The sequence below is a fragment of the Filicampus tigris genome, chromosome 3 (assembly GCF_054856515.1).
Source record: "Filicampus tigris isolate MCC_2025a chromosome 3, RoL_Ftig_1.0, whole genome shotgun sequence".
In the NCBI taxonomy this organism is placed as follows: Eukaryota; Metazoa; Chordata; class Actinopteri; order Syngnathiformes; family Syngnathidae; genus Filicampus; species Filicampus tigris.
In genome coordinates this window covers 356,849-372,297 of record NC_141219.1, presented here as the reverse complement: position 1 = coordinate 372,297, position 15,449 = coordinate 356,849, and the positions used below count along the sequence as shown (strand labels likewise).

The 15,449-nt window shown below is 49.8% G+C and overlaps 2 protein-coding genes across 2 annotated transcripts; one reads left to right on the top strand and one right to left on the bottom strand.

The window, feature by feature from the left end:
- Positions 1-3,003: 3,003 nt before the first annotated feature.
- On the bottom strand, positions 3,004-7,455 carry cebpg (CCAAT enhancer binding protein gamma). The gene is made up of 2 exons (XM_086026485.1): positions 7,276-7,455; positions 3,004-5,390 (listed from the first exon to the last, which is right to left on the bottom strand). The coding sequence occupies exon 2, from the start codon at positions 5,352-5,354 to the stop codon at positions 4,875-4,877; it is 480 nt and encodes a 159-aa protein (XP_085882611.1). The 5' UTR covers positions 5,355-5,390; positions 7,276-7,455; the 3' UTR covers positions 3,004-4,874.
- Positions 7,456-10,280: 2,825 nt separating this feature from the next.
- Positions 10,281-15,099, top strand: cebpa (CCAAT enhancer binding protein alpha). Its single transcript, XM_086025598.1, has 2 exons — positions 10,281-10,764; positions 14,084-15,099. The coding sequence occupies exons 1-2, from the start codon at positions 10,462-10,464 to the stop codon at positions 14,753-14,755; spliced, it is 975 nt and encodes a 324-aa protein (XP_085881724.1). The 5' UTR covers positions 10,281-10,461; the 3' UTR covers positions 14,756-15,099.
- Positions 15,100-15,449: the final 350 nt, after the last annotated feature.

The following is a 15,449-nucleotide window of genomic DNA, read 5'->3' as shown; positions in this document are numbered from 1 at the left end:
TCTCGGATGCTTTAAAGAAACAAACCATTAAACCGGACCAAAATTGCTTAGTGGTCAACCGGTCAAAGAATAAATGAGATGGTGTTTTAGTGTCATTCCCGCAGAAAGAGCAGAGGGGTGTTTTGACATTCATGCATGCGGGATCACCATTGACGCGGACGTCGGATTGAAGCCGCTCGGTGAAGTCGGGCTCGATTTCTTTTTCCGACTTGGCAACTCGTACCGTTGCAGTGCACTTTTCCAGGTGGGAGCTCGGAAAAGTCCGGCTCCCACCTTCCTCCAATGCCGCATTACACAAAATGAGACTTACAAATCCCTTACAATTTTTCAGATATTTTTGGTGGAATTTAATCTGTAAACTTTGAAACAAACAAATAACAGAAAAAGGCCTTGAAAGAAAGAAGTTTAATTTGTCTATTTGTATTTGTCCATTTGTCTATTCTTGAAACCCCCCCCCCCGCGCCCCATTTTTTTTGTTTCGTTGGGTTGCAAATGTTCATTTTCAATTTTCAATAACATATTTGGAAAAAAGACGTTACAGAAGAGCGTACTCTCGCGGCCAGTTCAGTGTACTGCAGCATCAGGGCTTGGGCGCAAGAAAAATCTCCTGGCAGTGGCACCCAAAATGGTCAGGTGATCTCGTTTCAGCGCAGTCGCCAAAGAAAGAGCATTTCGCCGCTCAGCCTGTCACTAAACGTCGCAGACATGGACAGACCAACAAACAGAGCTGTCATTCATCATGATTTTTAGTCAAATTAAACAAGTAAGTGATGATGGATGGATGGACAGACAGACACAGCTACATGTCTCCGTCTGTGACGTATATGACAGATCCGCCCATCAGTCGGAACCCTCAGACTACTTGCTCTTTTTCTGCTCGGTCATGTTGAAATGTTCGAATGCAAAGAAGCGACTTTGGGCTTCCCTGTCGGGCCGGGGTAAGAGGTCCGTGAGTCACTCACACAAATCGATTCTATTGTCCTTCGTGACGCATGGCCGGAAATCATATGAGCCATTTTATAATTGGCCTCCAAAGGAATGTTGACGCTTTACACGATTATCCGGAGACAGTTACTGTACCATTTTGACTTTTTTTTTTTTTCATTTTTGTTTTCTCCAACCAGCAGAGGACGCCGCATGCTTACTAAAGCGCAGTCAGTTCTTTTTTTTTTCCCTTCAGCATTCCAAAAGGAGATATGACGTGAATTAAATCAAAGGTCACACAAGAGACTCTGAGGACATGACCTTTGACCTTCGAGCCGAGTCAGCACTTTGGCCAACGGGACCGCACTCGCCGTCTGCGGGGGACGTCCAGACACCCCACTCGACCAGGGCACAGGTCACACGCGCACACGCGCACACACTTTAGTCAATTGACATTTGCCTCCATTCTTCTGGCAAACGGTGAGACAGACAAGATGAACGACAAGAGCGTTTCTCAAAAGTCCCTGGACACACATTATACTCACGCACACAGTGGACACATTCATATACATGCGCACATTAAATACACACTCACCCACAAAACAGTTGATTACACATGCGCGCACAGAGAGTAACTAGACACATACACACAAACTAAACCTACACCTGCAGAATAACACACAGACACCTGTATTACACACACACGCACATACTATACGTGCACCCGCGGATGAAACAAACACACACTGGATGACCTTGTGCCCATGTGACCTGAAACAAGAGGGTGTGCGTGTGTATGTGTTTAATGTGTGCGTCTGTGTGTGTGTGTGTGTGAAGCGATTGTGTTATCAGGATGCCAAAGTTTGGCGATAGAGCACACAAGAAGCACAAAGACTAGCCACGCCCCTGGCCTGGTGAGCCTATCAGGAGCATTGAGGACTGTGCAGCTTTGATATTTACACTCAAACGCACGTCGGGTACTTTTGTTTGCCCGTGTCAATTATTGGCAGGCTTTTATTGTGAAGGAATACCACCGCCCCGATCCACTAGGGCCACTTCAGACAACCACAAAGAGCACTTCCTGTTCTGACAGGAAGTTCACCCTCTCACATTAGACACCTTCTAATATTGTGCAGTCGGACCAGGTCCGGAGTCTGAAGTCAAGAGCCTTGAGTCAAGCGTGAAGAGTCCGTAGCCAGGAGTTTGGAGGACCCAGAAACAAAAGGACAAAGTCAAGACACGGTCGAAACATTAAGTCAAGAGCCTGAAAGTAAGAGTTTAGAGTCCAGAGTCCAAAGTCGACAGCGGATAATGCAGAATGAAGAGTCTGGAGTCAAGAAACTAAGGTTTACAATCCGGAAGCAAGAGTCCAAAGTTGAGAGTCCCAAGTCAACAGTCCAGAATCGAGAGCTCAGAGGCCAATTTTCTGGACTCTCGAGTCAAGAGCTTTGTGTTCAAAGTCCAAGATGAAGAGTCCGGAGTCAAAACTCTGTGGAAACGAGAGTCAACAAAAGTCTCGAGTCAACAGTCCAGAGCCACGGGTGACTGGAGTCTCAAGTCAAAAGCCTTATGTCAAGGGCTGAAGTGGAAGTCAACGCAAAGATTTTTTTTTTTTCCAAGAATACGTTCTACGCTTCAGTTGAAACACGGCATTCTGATGAATACTGCGTTTGCGCAAGATGAGTTAAGCGACCAAATCCAGCCCTCTTGAGCCATCTCAGGGGGCGGCCATTTTGGCGGCCTTTGCTCTCGACTGAAAAGGACGTCACAGATGCAATCACGGCTCAGCTTCGGAAAACAGGTGAGCTGTGATTGGTCCTTGCCTTAGCCCTGAGCAGTTGTGATGTCATTTTCAGTCGTGTAGAATCTAAATTCTGAATTCAGAGTCCGTAATTGAGAGTTTGGACAAGTCAAGAGTTTACAATCAAAACGTCTGAAGTTAAGAGCCTCGAGTCTGGTGTGAAGACTCGAGTTTAGAATTTGCAAGTAATAGTGTAGAGGCCAAAGTCAAAAGACTCGAGTGGAGAGCCTTAAGTCTTGAGGTTGGAGTCCAGAATAAAGAGGTCACATTTCCACAAATGTGTTTTCCCTTTATTTTATTTTTTTTTTTGCGCAACACTGTGGTGAAGTGTAACAATGATGGCAGAATTTGGGAAACAACTTACTTTCATGTAGGGAAGTGTCCTGGATGCCAAGAGACTCACCTCCCAGGCAAAAAAGAAAAAAAAAAAGAAGAAATATGCAAATGTCCATCCAACAGGATTTTATTACCATTCCACTCAAAGCACAAAAATATCAATGAGGAAAAAAATATCCAATAAAAATCTTTCTTTCAATAGCGTAAATAAATAAGAATTGATGTTGTTGGTCCAATTTCAACGCGTTTTATTTCACGAAAGCCCGACGAGGATCTGATTGGTCGTCATTACTGCAAGGGGCGCAGCATCAAAGTCCACTGGAAGCTATCGCAACCCAGCTAGCTACCTAACTAGCTAGTGGCTAGTTAAGCTGTTGCCACGGGAAAAAAAAAAGACACCATATCACACTTAGTGTTAGCCATGCTAGGGAAAAGAACATGCTAATGAACGTTTAACGTTAGCCATTCTAAGGGGCAGGAACATGCTAATAAACATTGAGCGTTAGCCATGCTAGGGGTAATAAACTGAAATTTAGCTGAGGTTCGGAACAATGAACAGAGGAGCATGCTAAATAACATAAACTGTTAGCACAAGCAATGAACAATGCTAACACGCACGCACGCACGTGCGCACGCAGTCTAGAGAGTCTAGAGTTCAGAATTCAGGCTCCGAGTCTCAAGTGCAAAGTCCACAAAAGTGAAAGTCTCAATTGCGGGGTCTAGAAAGAAGACTCTAGAGTTTGGATTCCAGAAACTATAATCAATAGTCTAGACTTAAAAGTCCAGAATCAACAGCTCAGAATCTAGATGGTCAATTCCAGAATCATCCATGAGTATAGACTATATCAAGTTCAAGATTCTAGAGTCATAAGAATAGATTGAATAGGAAATACAGTGTTGAGCCAAGTCAAGTGTCTGGAGTCTCAAGTCAAGAACCTCGAGTCAAGGGGCAAGTGTCCAGAATCAAGAGTTGGGGGTCAATCTTCCCGAGTCGAGAGTCAAAAGCCCTGTGTCAAGAGTTAAAGTTCATCATCAAGAGTGTTGGGTAAAGACGCCAGAATTTAACATCCCGAAACAAGAGTCGAAATTCTAGAGAGTCGACTCGAAAGGCTTGAGTCAAAAGTCCAGAATCGTGAGTTTAAGATTCAAGAATCTAGCATCAAGACTCTCAGAGTTTACAGTCCTGGAACACGAGTCAAAATTGGAGTCTACAACCTGAATCGAGAGTCTGGAGAGGTCGAGAGAGCAGAACCAAGAGTTACGAGTCTAAAGTCAAGAGCCTTTGAGTCCAAAAGGAAGAACAAGACAAAACAACAAGAGTTGAGTCAATATTCTGCAGTCCAGACTCAAGGGCTATGTGATGTGACAAGAGTACAAACTCCAGTATCCAAACACTGAATAAGTCTCGAACGAGTCTAGCGTCAAAACTTTTGGATGTAGTGGCCTGAAACAATAGGCAAAACTCTAGAGTCTAGAATCCAAGCCCCACGTCCAAATTCAAGAACCGGAATCAAGCATTACGAGTCGAGGGCCTCGACTGCAGAATCAAGCGCCTGGCGTCAAGATGAACGCGCTACCAGACCTCAAAAGGTTGGGCGGCAGGAAGGGAGCATTAGCAAACGGGAAGTGAGACGAAAGCAAGAGCGGCGCTCGCGCGTGAAAAGTGTTCCAATGGGGGAACAAAGGAAAGCAGGTGAATAGTTGCCAGGTCCGGCCAGGCCCCGCCCCAGTGTCTCATTCCTGTTGGACGAAGGCGGTGCCACGTGAGCGGCCAGACTCCGCCGGCGAGCGAGACGCGCGTCCAAAAGGCGGCTCACTGGTTGTTGGGGGCGGGGCTGGCGTCGGGGTTCCCGGAGGGGGGCTGCACGTTGTCGGCCAGGTTGTGGGCGTGTTCCAAGAAGAGGTCTTTGAGCACGCTCAGTTCTTTGCTGAGCAGTTTGATTTTGGCCTCCAGACGTTCGTTCTCCTCCTTGAGTTGGTTGACCCTCTGCTGCGTGTCCATGGCTTTCTGCTTGCTGCGCTGGCGACTCTTCTTCACCGCCAGGTTGTTTCGCTCGCGCCGCTGACGGTACTCGTCGCTGTCCTTGTCCGCCGACGCCTTCTTCATCTTGCCGGGGGCGGCGGCCTTGCCGCCCGGGGACGGCGGGCGGGCGGGCACCAGCTGAGGGACCTGCTGCGGCAGGACGGGGGCGGCCGAGGCGGAGGAAGCGGCAGCGGCGTGGCTCTGACTCTGGATGACGCTCACGCCGTTGTGGTCCGATGACGTGACTTTAGGCTGCGGCGGCCGGCTCATTTGTGTGACCGCTGACCGGCGCGTCAAGACGGGCACCTGAGGGACCGCAACGCCACAAAAATTCAGTCGGATTCAACTCATGGCTTTGCTTCGCAATGTCCGTCGGAATACCGGCTAAAATATCAATCCGTTTCCAGAGTAAAGGCAAATGCTTTCAAATGTTTTACTCGGAGCAAAAAAAAAAAAAAAACACTGGTCAATGGCAACTTTTATTCAGGGATAGCTTTATGTGTCCATGCACGTATTTTTGACGCCGGTTTAAAATATGTCTCAACCTTTCTTCTCACACATCAGATTTTTGAGATATTTCCACTTCCTCTAAAATCTCGCGCAATACAGATTTGACCACGCGTTGTCATTAATGGAAACATTTCATGAAAAAAAATGACAGCTGTTGCTGAACCTAACCCTTCATTCATAAATATGACTACATACATTACCATATCGTTGTCATTATTATGAAAACCTCATGTGCTACACAAAAAACAGCAAGGACAAATTCTGAATCAGCCCCCCCCAAAAATTCAGAAGGCAGCCACAAGCATTAACAGACAGGACACTGAAGACACTGAAGAGAACAAAAGTAGCTGATTAAAACGACTGCACTTTATATACATATAAATATCACGTTATGTTATAAATTTCACGTTATGGCATGACCTAAGTTGCCGGGTTAGACCGTGCCAAGTTTAACTTCTGTCTTCGGGAAATCAAAATGAAGCCATTCCTTCATGTTCAGGTCACTGGCAGCGTCCTAGGTAGTTATGTGCGTCTTCTTTTTCAAATCTTATTTTTTTTAAACCTTATTATTTGTATAGGGTGAGAAGAGCAGTGGAGTACCAGGGGTGGGCATTTTACAACATTTTGCTGGTGCATCCTTCGTCATCCGTCAGTGGTCTGGGTACCTGTCCGTCATTTGTCAGTCCGTCATTCTTCACGATGAACCAAATTGTAATTGTCAGTCCGTCAGTCAGTCAGTTTGTCCGTTTGTACGGTTCGTGACGATGACTCTAGCACTGCCATCAGTGCTTGGTCCATCATTTTTTAACAGCGTCCCGTCATTTGTCAACAACACGGGCATCCGTCAGCGTGACGGAATGCCCACCTCTGGCAGTTACATAACTGCTGTTGATTTATAAGGCACATAACATATTCTGCAGTGACCTGAGCCGGAAGGAACTGCTTCATTTTGTTTTTCCCAATGCAGAAGTCAAACTTGTGCCATTTTAAGGCGATAACTTGTCAAGTCCTAATGGGATAACTTCTGTTAAAATGTAAAATCGTATCAGGTTACAAAGTGATACGAGTTCTTTCCACCCCCCGGTTTGGCAGCAATACCCTTCCGTAACGCTTAAAAGGTTGAAACAAAACAAAACAAAACATGTCCTCCACAAAACAAAAACAAAAGCGTCAAATGAGCATCGGTGCTGTGATTGGTGGTCGTGTTGCTATGCAGCCTGGCGGCATCGGTGCGCATGCGTGACTCTTCCGGCTGGAAACGAGCGCTGGCCGTCCTCTTGCCTGCTGTTGCATCATCGGGGAACTCCACAATCACTTGGAAGCGGACTCCAATGACGCATAAATGACACATTAAGAGGACAAACAGGAGCGCAGACGCTCGGCTAACATGCTAACATGCTAACGAGTGCGCCGTCGGCGCGTCGACTGGCTTCATTTTGCATTTCCGGACTACTTTGTGCAACTTTAGCTCGTCGCGGAGCGCCCGCTAAATGATGACGTGGTGGTGTGACGCGACTTGACGCCAAAGTGGACTAATGGCCCGCGAAAGCCAAAAGCGTCAAGCGAACGGCATTAGTTTGTTGGCTTTGTCAATGTTGACGCCGACGCTACGGCTAGCTTCTTAGCATGTCGCGCTAACGGCAGACGCCAGCGTTTACACTGCGTCGATAAGCTGCGTTACCTTGACGGGGTGACACCAGCGTGAAGAAGCGGTGACAGATGACAAGGTTGGGACAAAAGTTTCCGCTTGAATTGCTCCAAAAGTCGCCGCGCGCTCGTGCTGTTTTTGTTTCCAACATGGACACGAGCCGATTGCGAAATCTCTTTGGCCATGTAGGGCAATGTCTGGCACCGGCCAATCAAGGAGGACCTAGACCCGCCCGACCGCGAGCTCGACCAATCACGTTGGAAGATGCCCGACATGACGCAACATTGTATACGAATGACGTGTCGTTGGACCAATAGGCGGCTTGACTTTACGGACTGAGCTGACACACGCATGACCTCATCATCTCCGACACCAGGAAATGTTCAACCGTCCAAAATACAAGCCCAATCATTTTCATCGAGCCAGCAGTGATCCGAAACAATAAAGAGAGAGCCCCAAAAAATACGGCCAAATTTATATTCATCGTATCGAAGCGTATTATCAGGAAAAAATAAATATCAAATATATGATCAATTGAACTTTTTAACGAGATTAATTGCATGTCTTCACGTCAACAAATTCCACGTTATAACGTCAGGTTCCACCTTTTAACGCGATAAGTTTGACTTGTGTATTCCTCGGCAAAACAAAACGGAGCAATTGTTTGCGGGTGAGGTCCCTGGTGGAGCCCTTTTTGTCTTAAGTCAAAGTTACTAGCGCCGTATTCCTACACTACTCTTCTATAAAACGGTGAAATTGATCATAAAAGAAAGCCAAGCATTCAAAAAAAGCAGATTGCAGATTTACAAAGAAGACACATACAGTAGGGCTGGGCTCCGTCAGTGACCTGAGCCGAGAGGAAATGCTTGGTTTTGCTTTGCCCAATGTGGAAGCCAAACTTGCGACGTGTTAGTCTACTTTGTATGTGAAACTTATCGCTCTTAAAATGAAACTCAACACATCACATTCAAACGTGAAACTTTTCACATTAAAATGTTGAACTGTTAAAAGTACATCAAAATAATAATAAACATCAAACTATTAATACGTGATCATATTGAAGATTGAAGCACGGTGTTAATTTAAATGTGAAGATTTTTTTTTTTTTAATCCGGGCTCTTGACATGAAGCCCCTTGAAGACAGAAAGTTTGACAGTTCAATCAAACAAGCAAAAGTACAAGATAAGATGAATACACTACAGTATATCGGGATTTTTTGAGAGCGTTGTGGTGACTTCCAAGGGAGAGACACTCACAAGGAACCTGCAGCTTGAAGAGAAGGGAGGGAGTTATCATGTTTCTGGCTTCAAAGCGATGATAGACTTGAAAGGGTTGAAGGAGAATAGCTTGCTGCTTGTTCTGAGTTTGGTTGCGGAGAGTGAACACACACTGACTCGCCTCGGTCTCATCGTTTACTGCATTTCCACAGTGGACTATATGGCCAGAAAATATCAGGCAAAGGCGTAAGTCTAGTCATACAATCCTGCTCAGCACAACATGATCCTGGAGTGCTAAAACATTTTTTTCCACTGATTTTGTCTGTGCATAAATAGGCAAATAAAGCGGCATTCACTGTGTGCATTGTGTATGTTGCCGCTTTTCTGAAGTTCAATCAAGGTGACGTGCATTAGTTTACGGGAGTCCTGCCACATTAAACGTGGCGGACACGCTCACGACCAGAAAAGTACCTACCTCAAAGTGGAGTCGATGTGTACATGTCTCTGCTTAAATGGCGATCGCTTTTTTGGTGGTTTAGTTTCAGGAGAACAGTCTCCCCAATGTCTCATCGCCGGCTTTATTGTACCATTTTAGCATAAAGGTACCATTTTTGAATTCGCTGTTAATTCTTTGGTTTGACTGTAAACGCCAACTATCAAAGAAACACGCTTTGTCCCTTATTTGGAGAATTGTGCGAGAAGCAGGTGTTCAGAGGGGAAAAGTAGGTTTTAATCAGTTGCAATACATGTTTTTGATAAACACATTTTAAATGCGTTAAAAGCACGTGCGATGGTTCAAATAATTACAACATAGGACACAACGAATGAAGTTACACAAACTGAGTTTGGCCCTTTCACTTATGGATGACGTTCAATTCCACTAGGGTGCACCGGAGGGCGCTGTAGCACAGGCAATCCCAACACACGCGCACACACACGCGTGTGCACGAACTGGCAATTTTGTGATTAAAAAACACAGATTAATGACACAGATATTACAAAAAACGAATAGAAAAAATAATGAGTTTTTCTTCATTGTTGAATTGTGCGTTACGAAATGTGTGCGCGCGCGCGCGTTTTTATTTTGACCCAGAAGAGGTGAAAAGTAAAGACATCCAGAATAGTTTGGATAGGTCACACACACACACATTCACACAAGTCTCTCTCTGTCTCTCTCTCGCTCACACACACACACACACACACACACGCACACACGAACAAGCCAAAAACGCGCGCGCGCACAAGATAGCCACAAGTCACAGACACACAAAAAACACACGCAAGTCATAAACACACACGCGTCTCACACACTCACAAACACAAGAGTCTCTCACGCACAAACGTGAAGATAAGTCAAAAACACAAGCACGTACACACACGTCATAGACACACACGCTCACAACGCAAACTCATACAGGCATTCATACAAATAGTTCAACACGCGCGCACGCACACGCACACACAAGTCTCATACGTGAACAAGTCAAACGCGCACACACATTCACACAGATATCAACAATTCAAACACACGCGCATTCCCAAGTCACAAACACACACACACAAACGTCCCATATGCTTTCACGCAAGTCACGCACGCATATAACAAAATTAAACACACACACGCAAATATCAACAAGTCCCAAACACACGCGCGCGTACTCGCATATCCAGCAAATCTCCCCCACACACAGATAGCCACAAGTCAAACAGACGCGCGCGCGCGCGTGCGTCAGGGTTGTCACGACCGAGTGTGTTCCCGCCCACCCGGCCGTCCTATAAAAGCACTTTGCCACTTTCCATACTTGACTCGGCCGACACGCGTCTGGCGGACGCAAGCGAGCACGCACGCACGCACGCACGCACGCACGCACGGAGGCACGCTCGGACTGGGGTTGGAGACGGAGCGCTCCACTCCACTCCACGCACACGCACACGCGCAAGCCAAGCGCTCCGATCGAGGCGCCAGGTCAGGCGGGCATGCGCGCGGCCGCCTAACCTCTCCATGGAGCTCCACAACCTGCTGTACGAGTCGGCGGGCCCGGGTGGGCCCCCGGGTGGGCCCCCGGGGGTGCCCCCGTGCGCGCAGGCCGCCGACCTCGGCGGGGGGGACATCGGGGACGCCGAGACGTCCGTGGACCTGAGCGCCTACATCGACCCGTCCGCCTTCAACGACGACTTCCTGGCGGAGCTCTTCCACCACCCGCCCCGGCTGCGCGCGGCCGCGGCCTACGAGCACGCGCACGGACCCCCTGCGCACGTGTACGCCAAGATGGACGCCGCCGTCCTGGACGCCAAGGCGCTCAAGGTTCGTCACAAACGGCACCGCTCCAAGTAGGGGCTGGGTGGGGGTTGCCAGGCCCGCGAATAGCCAAATCCGCGACCCGAAAAATCGCGACGAAGTGGCGACATACCAACCATGAGCGTTTCCCACAATACAGAAAGTTGGGGGTTGGCCTCACCCCCAAGTGTTGAAAATACAAAATGAACAATAATGTTGAACTCAAATCCGATTGTTTTCGGGACATGAAGTCTCGTCTTTGGAAAGGTTCCGATTGCCAAGGCAGAACAATTTGCCGAACGAGAAGCTGCCGTCAATTGAGTGCCGTGGAGGTCCACCATGCAGATGGAGGCGCGTGCGTGCGTGCAAGTGAGCGCGTGCAGCGATCGGATCGAGAGCAAGTCATTTTCGGCCTTCCTCCTTCTTCTTCCTCCTCGTCCGTCTCGTCCGTCTCGGCTCGGCTCGCTGGGGTTCTGCTGCGCTCGGGGCTCGCTTCGGCGACGAGCGCGGGCTTTGACCTGCTCCACGCGTCCGCTTGAGACCGCTTCGCTTGTCATTTGGCGCCACTCACGACGCAGCAAATTGAATAACAGTCGTGCGCTTGAGAAGGAAATCAGCCGGTCGAGGTCCAGGAATCGTGTAAGCCTATTTAAAGGTCAATTGTGTATTTTGGGGCCTAGCCCCTTTCAAATGCAAACGGAGGACATGTGTGTGCGGAACAAAGCAATAAGTTGACGTTCAAGAAAAGCGTGGGACCGACGGCCGCGCTGGAAACTCCGACCTCGTTTCTTTGGTGGGAAATGCGGGAAAGGCAATTGTCACGACAGCCACACTTCAAAGGTTGACCTGAAATGTTCGCTTGGAATTTAGAGTACACCCAATCAATGTATTTCTTTATTTTTTGGGGGGTCAAGTGAGAAGCATCGGCATGCATGCATGCATGCAGCACACAACTTTGCACACCTCAAACATACGTGAAAACGATTGGGATGCAATTGCAAAGTTTTCCAAGTAATTGCACGTTTGTCATTTTTTGTCAGGATTTTCTTCCCACTTTCACCTTTGCTCTGCAATGGGCGATCGTTGGAACGTCTTTGGCGCTTCTTTCGTCTTTCCTTCCCAAAGGGCAACACGATGCGACGTATAATCGCCGACGCGCGTTTGGCTCGTATGTCGCCGCACTCGCTGGCGACCCGGCGGCGTACAAAAGATGACGACGCGTGGAATGATATCGGCGAAATCGTTTTGCTCGTGCTCAAAGCCGTTGCCGAGGTGAATGAAATGGGCGGAAGGTTTTGAATTTCATCGGCGGAATGCCCGCTTGGAAAAGATCGGGTGAAAAATGTGCAATTGTGAAAAGCGTGGCTCGAGTGACGCCGCGCGCCGCGCGTGGGATCTTTTGGAGCGCGTCGAAGGCGGAACGGCGCGGGAAGTGGCTAAAACGCGCTTGCGGTTGTGGGCGTCTTCCAAATGCAGTAGCGCGGGCAGCGCGAGAAACACACTTGGTGCGTCAAGTCGCTGTGCACCTCCGGAAGCGTCTTCCCAAAGTAAGAGCGTCCCAAAACACGGTCGCCCGTCAGCCTCGCCAGTGCCCAGAAAGCGGCGGCTGGTTCCTCTTGTCGGAGGGGGGAAAAAGACAAAGACATTTTTTTGCACATTCCAAGCGGCAAATATTTGGCGATCGTCGCAGATGAATTGCAAAGCGCGTGTTTTTTCCTGTACCCGCCCGGGCTGTCAGAAGGGGGCGGGGCCCGCGTTCACGAAACCTCCTTTCGGACCAAATCGGTTGACTCTCCATCATCGTCTTCAACGATGCGAGCTTCTGTTCAATGCCGCCGACGTGGCCTTTTGGGGCCTTTCGGGGCCTTTGGGGATGAGCGCGACGGCCTACGACTCGCTCAAGCAACAATTTGGGTCAAATTCCCCGGAATCACCCCAAACGGCTCAAAGGTGAACGCGGGGCAATGGTGGCAACGGAAAGCAGATGGCGTCCACGCGTGAGTGGACCAATGCGAGGCCGGGCCGAGGCCCGATTCGGACTTTGTTTGCCTGCGGCCTCACAAACGGAGGCTTGTCCCGCTGCCGCTTGCACTCTGGAATCACTCGGCCAAGCCCTCTCCTATTGGACGCGCCGTCCGAGGTCACGGCGCCAACGACTTCTTTCGTCTTTGTCTTCAGAGCGCAACTTCCGTGCGTGTCGCGGGCCCCAAACGGCGGCAAACGGAGTGACTCTGCGCGTTGTCGGCTTTCCCCGGCGCCGCGCGTTGTCGGCTTTCCCCGGCGCCGCGCGTTGTCGGCTTTCCCCGGCGCCGCGCGTCGTCGGCTTTCCCCGGCGCCGCGTTCGCTAGCCGGCTGAGGCCGGTGTCCACTTTGCTGCGCTGTCCAATGGACACAAACGCGGCGTCTCGTGGGAAGACCAGAAGGCCTCGCTCACGTGTGTCGCTCGCCTCAGCGCAGCCCAACGCAACGGGACATTGAAACCATTGAAGCTTCAGAAGTCTTCTCCCAAAGTACATGCGCACATACTGCAAAGAGTATTCGGCCGGGGGAAAGATTCCAGCCTTTTTCTTTTTTTTTTTTTTTTTTTTTTTACGTCATTGCAATTCGCTGAGAAAGTGGGGTGCGGTCTTTGCAAAAGATAGTCGCGTTTGGGTGAATTGGCCACTGCCAAAGCGCAAATGTGTGTGTGTGTGTGTGTGTGTGTGTGTGCGCAAGACTGTGGGCAAGACAAGATCACGACAAGCCCCACTGAATTTCCTTTGCAAAATCAATTCATTTGACTCGTGTGAGCGTTTGAATGATTGGCAGTTATCATTCAAATTGGCAGTTATCATTCAAAGGCGACTAACAGTTAGCGTAAGAGAAAAATCGATGAGATTTTTCATGATTTGCAACATATTGTCTGACGATGCAAATTCCACTTTTTGTTATTTGGTTACGGCCTCACATTGGAAATGGTCAAGAACTGGTTGAAAATGGGGGGCGGGGCGGGGGCGGGGGCGGGGCCGTAAAAAAGCAAGGTCCAAAAATGGAAAAGTGGCCTTTTTTTAGCCACCACTAACTAAAACATGTTTTGTCTGTACCCCTGCCCATTTTTTCTTGTATTTTTTGACATCATTTTTAGTATTTGAAAAAAACCCATGTTTTTCGGCGCGTTAACCCCCATTTTGAGAAGGTTTGTCCCCATTTCTTTCAAGGTGTCTAGGGGTAACGTTTTTTTCTTTTTCAAAAAAAGAAAAATTGCATTCGTAATTGGCGTCAATAACAGGTGTGATTTTGCCGGGGGGCTCCAGCGTGTGCATTGTTGTGGTTGTAATTGTGCCCCTCGTTGTCACCGCCCATGCAGGTGGACGCCGAGAACCTGTACGAGCACGAGCGTCTGCGCCCGGTGGCCATCAAGCAGGAGCCGCGCGACGAGGAGCTCCTGCGCGCCCCCGCCGCCGCCGCCGCCGCCGCCTACCAGCACCACGCCCACCACTACCCGCCGCCGCCCCCGCCGCCGCCGCCGCACCTGCAGTACCAGGTGGCCCACTGCGCGCAGACCTCGGTGCACCTCCAGCCGGGCCAGCCCACCCCGCCGCCCACCCCCGTGCCCAGCCCGCACCACCATGCCCTCCACCTGCCCCCCGAACTGCATCACCACCATCATCATCATCATCATCACCAGCAGCAGCAGCAGCAGCAGCAGCAGCCGCCGCCGCCGGCGCCGCCGCAGAGGCCGGCGGCGGGCAAGGCCAAGAAGCACATGGACAAGAGCAGCCCCGAGTACCGGCTGAGGCGCGAGCGCAACAACGTGGCGGTGCGCAAAAGTCGCGACAAGGCCAAGATGCGCAACATGGAGACGCAGCAGAAAGTTCTGGAGCTCAGCTCGGACAACGAGAGACTGAGGCGCCGCGTGGACCACCTCAGCCGGGAACTGGACACCCTGCGGGGGGTCTTCCGGCAGCAGCAGCAGCAGCAGCCGCCGCCGCCGCCCCACGCCCCCGACGCCCGCTACAGGGCGCACATGCACAGCTGAGGGCCCGCCGCCGCCACCGACGCCCACTGGCCCGCGGATGATGACCTGATCGAAATCCACAGCCTCGTCCGCCGCCACTCCAAATGCGCGTGCGTGCGTGCGTGCTTCTGCGCCAGACTTTGTCGCCTCTTCTAAAGCAAAAAGTCACATACACCCTCGTCCTGCTTTCTATAAGTACGCAGTTTGGCACGCACTTACACGCACGCAATGGCTCACAGGTCACAGTCGTCGCACACACATGTACAGAATCGATGGTGTTCATATATCAGATCAAGTGTTTCAAGCTATATGATATGAAATCTGCTCGGACTTGTTCCGCTAATAAAAGATGTTGTTTCACGGTACGCCGCGGGCGTGGTTTTCGTGCGTCAATGCGGCTCGGTGGCGCTCGCTGTTGACATCACCGCAGGCCGCTCCAACCTGGAGGAGCCCGACTGCCTGATGTCACTCCCTAGTCCCCGCCTCTTAGAGGCACACATCAACACGCAAATGTACTGTGTGTGTGTGTGCATGCATTTGTGTGTGTGCGTGCGTGAGTATGAGCCCCCTCCCTGAACAAACTAACGTGAACTCTGACCACGTCCTGCGCACACACACCGCACACACACGCGCACACAAGTCAAAGGTGAAAGTCTGATGAGTTTGAGTTGTTTGCAGTCAATGGTGACCTCATAGCAGACCACCCGCAGCGCGC

Coding starts and splice junctions, on each gene's coding strand:
- cebpg (XM_086026485.1), bottom strand. CDS start 5,354: ATGAGCCGGCCGCCGCAGCCTAAAGTCACGTCATCGGACCACAACGGC.
- cebpa (XM_086025598.1), top strand. CDS start 10,462: ATGGAGCTCCACAACCTGCTGTACGAGTCGGCGGGCCCGGGTGGGCCC. Junction 10,765..14,083: donor TGGACGCCAAGGCGCTCAAG/GTTCGTCACAAA, acceptor CCGCCCATGCAG/GTGGACGCCGAGAACCTGTA.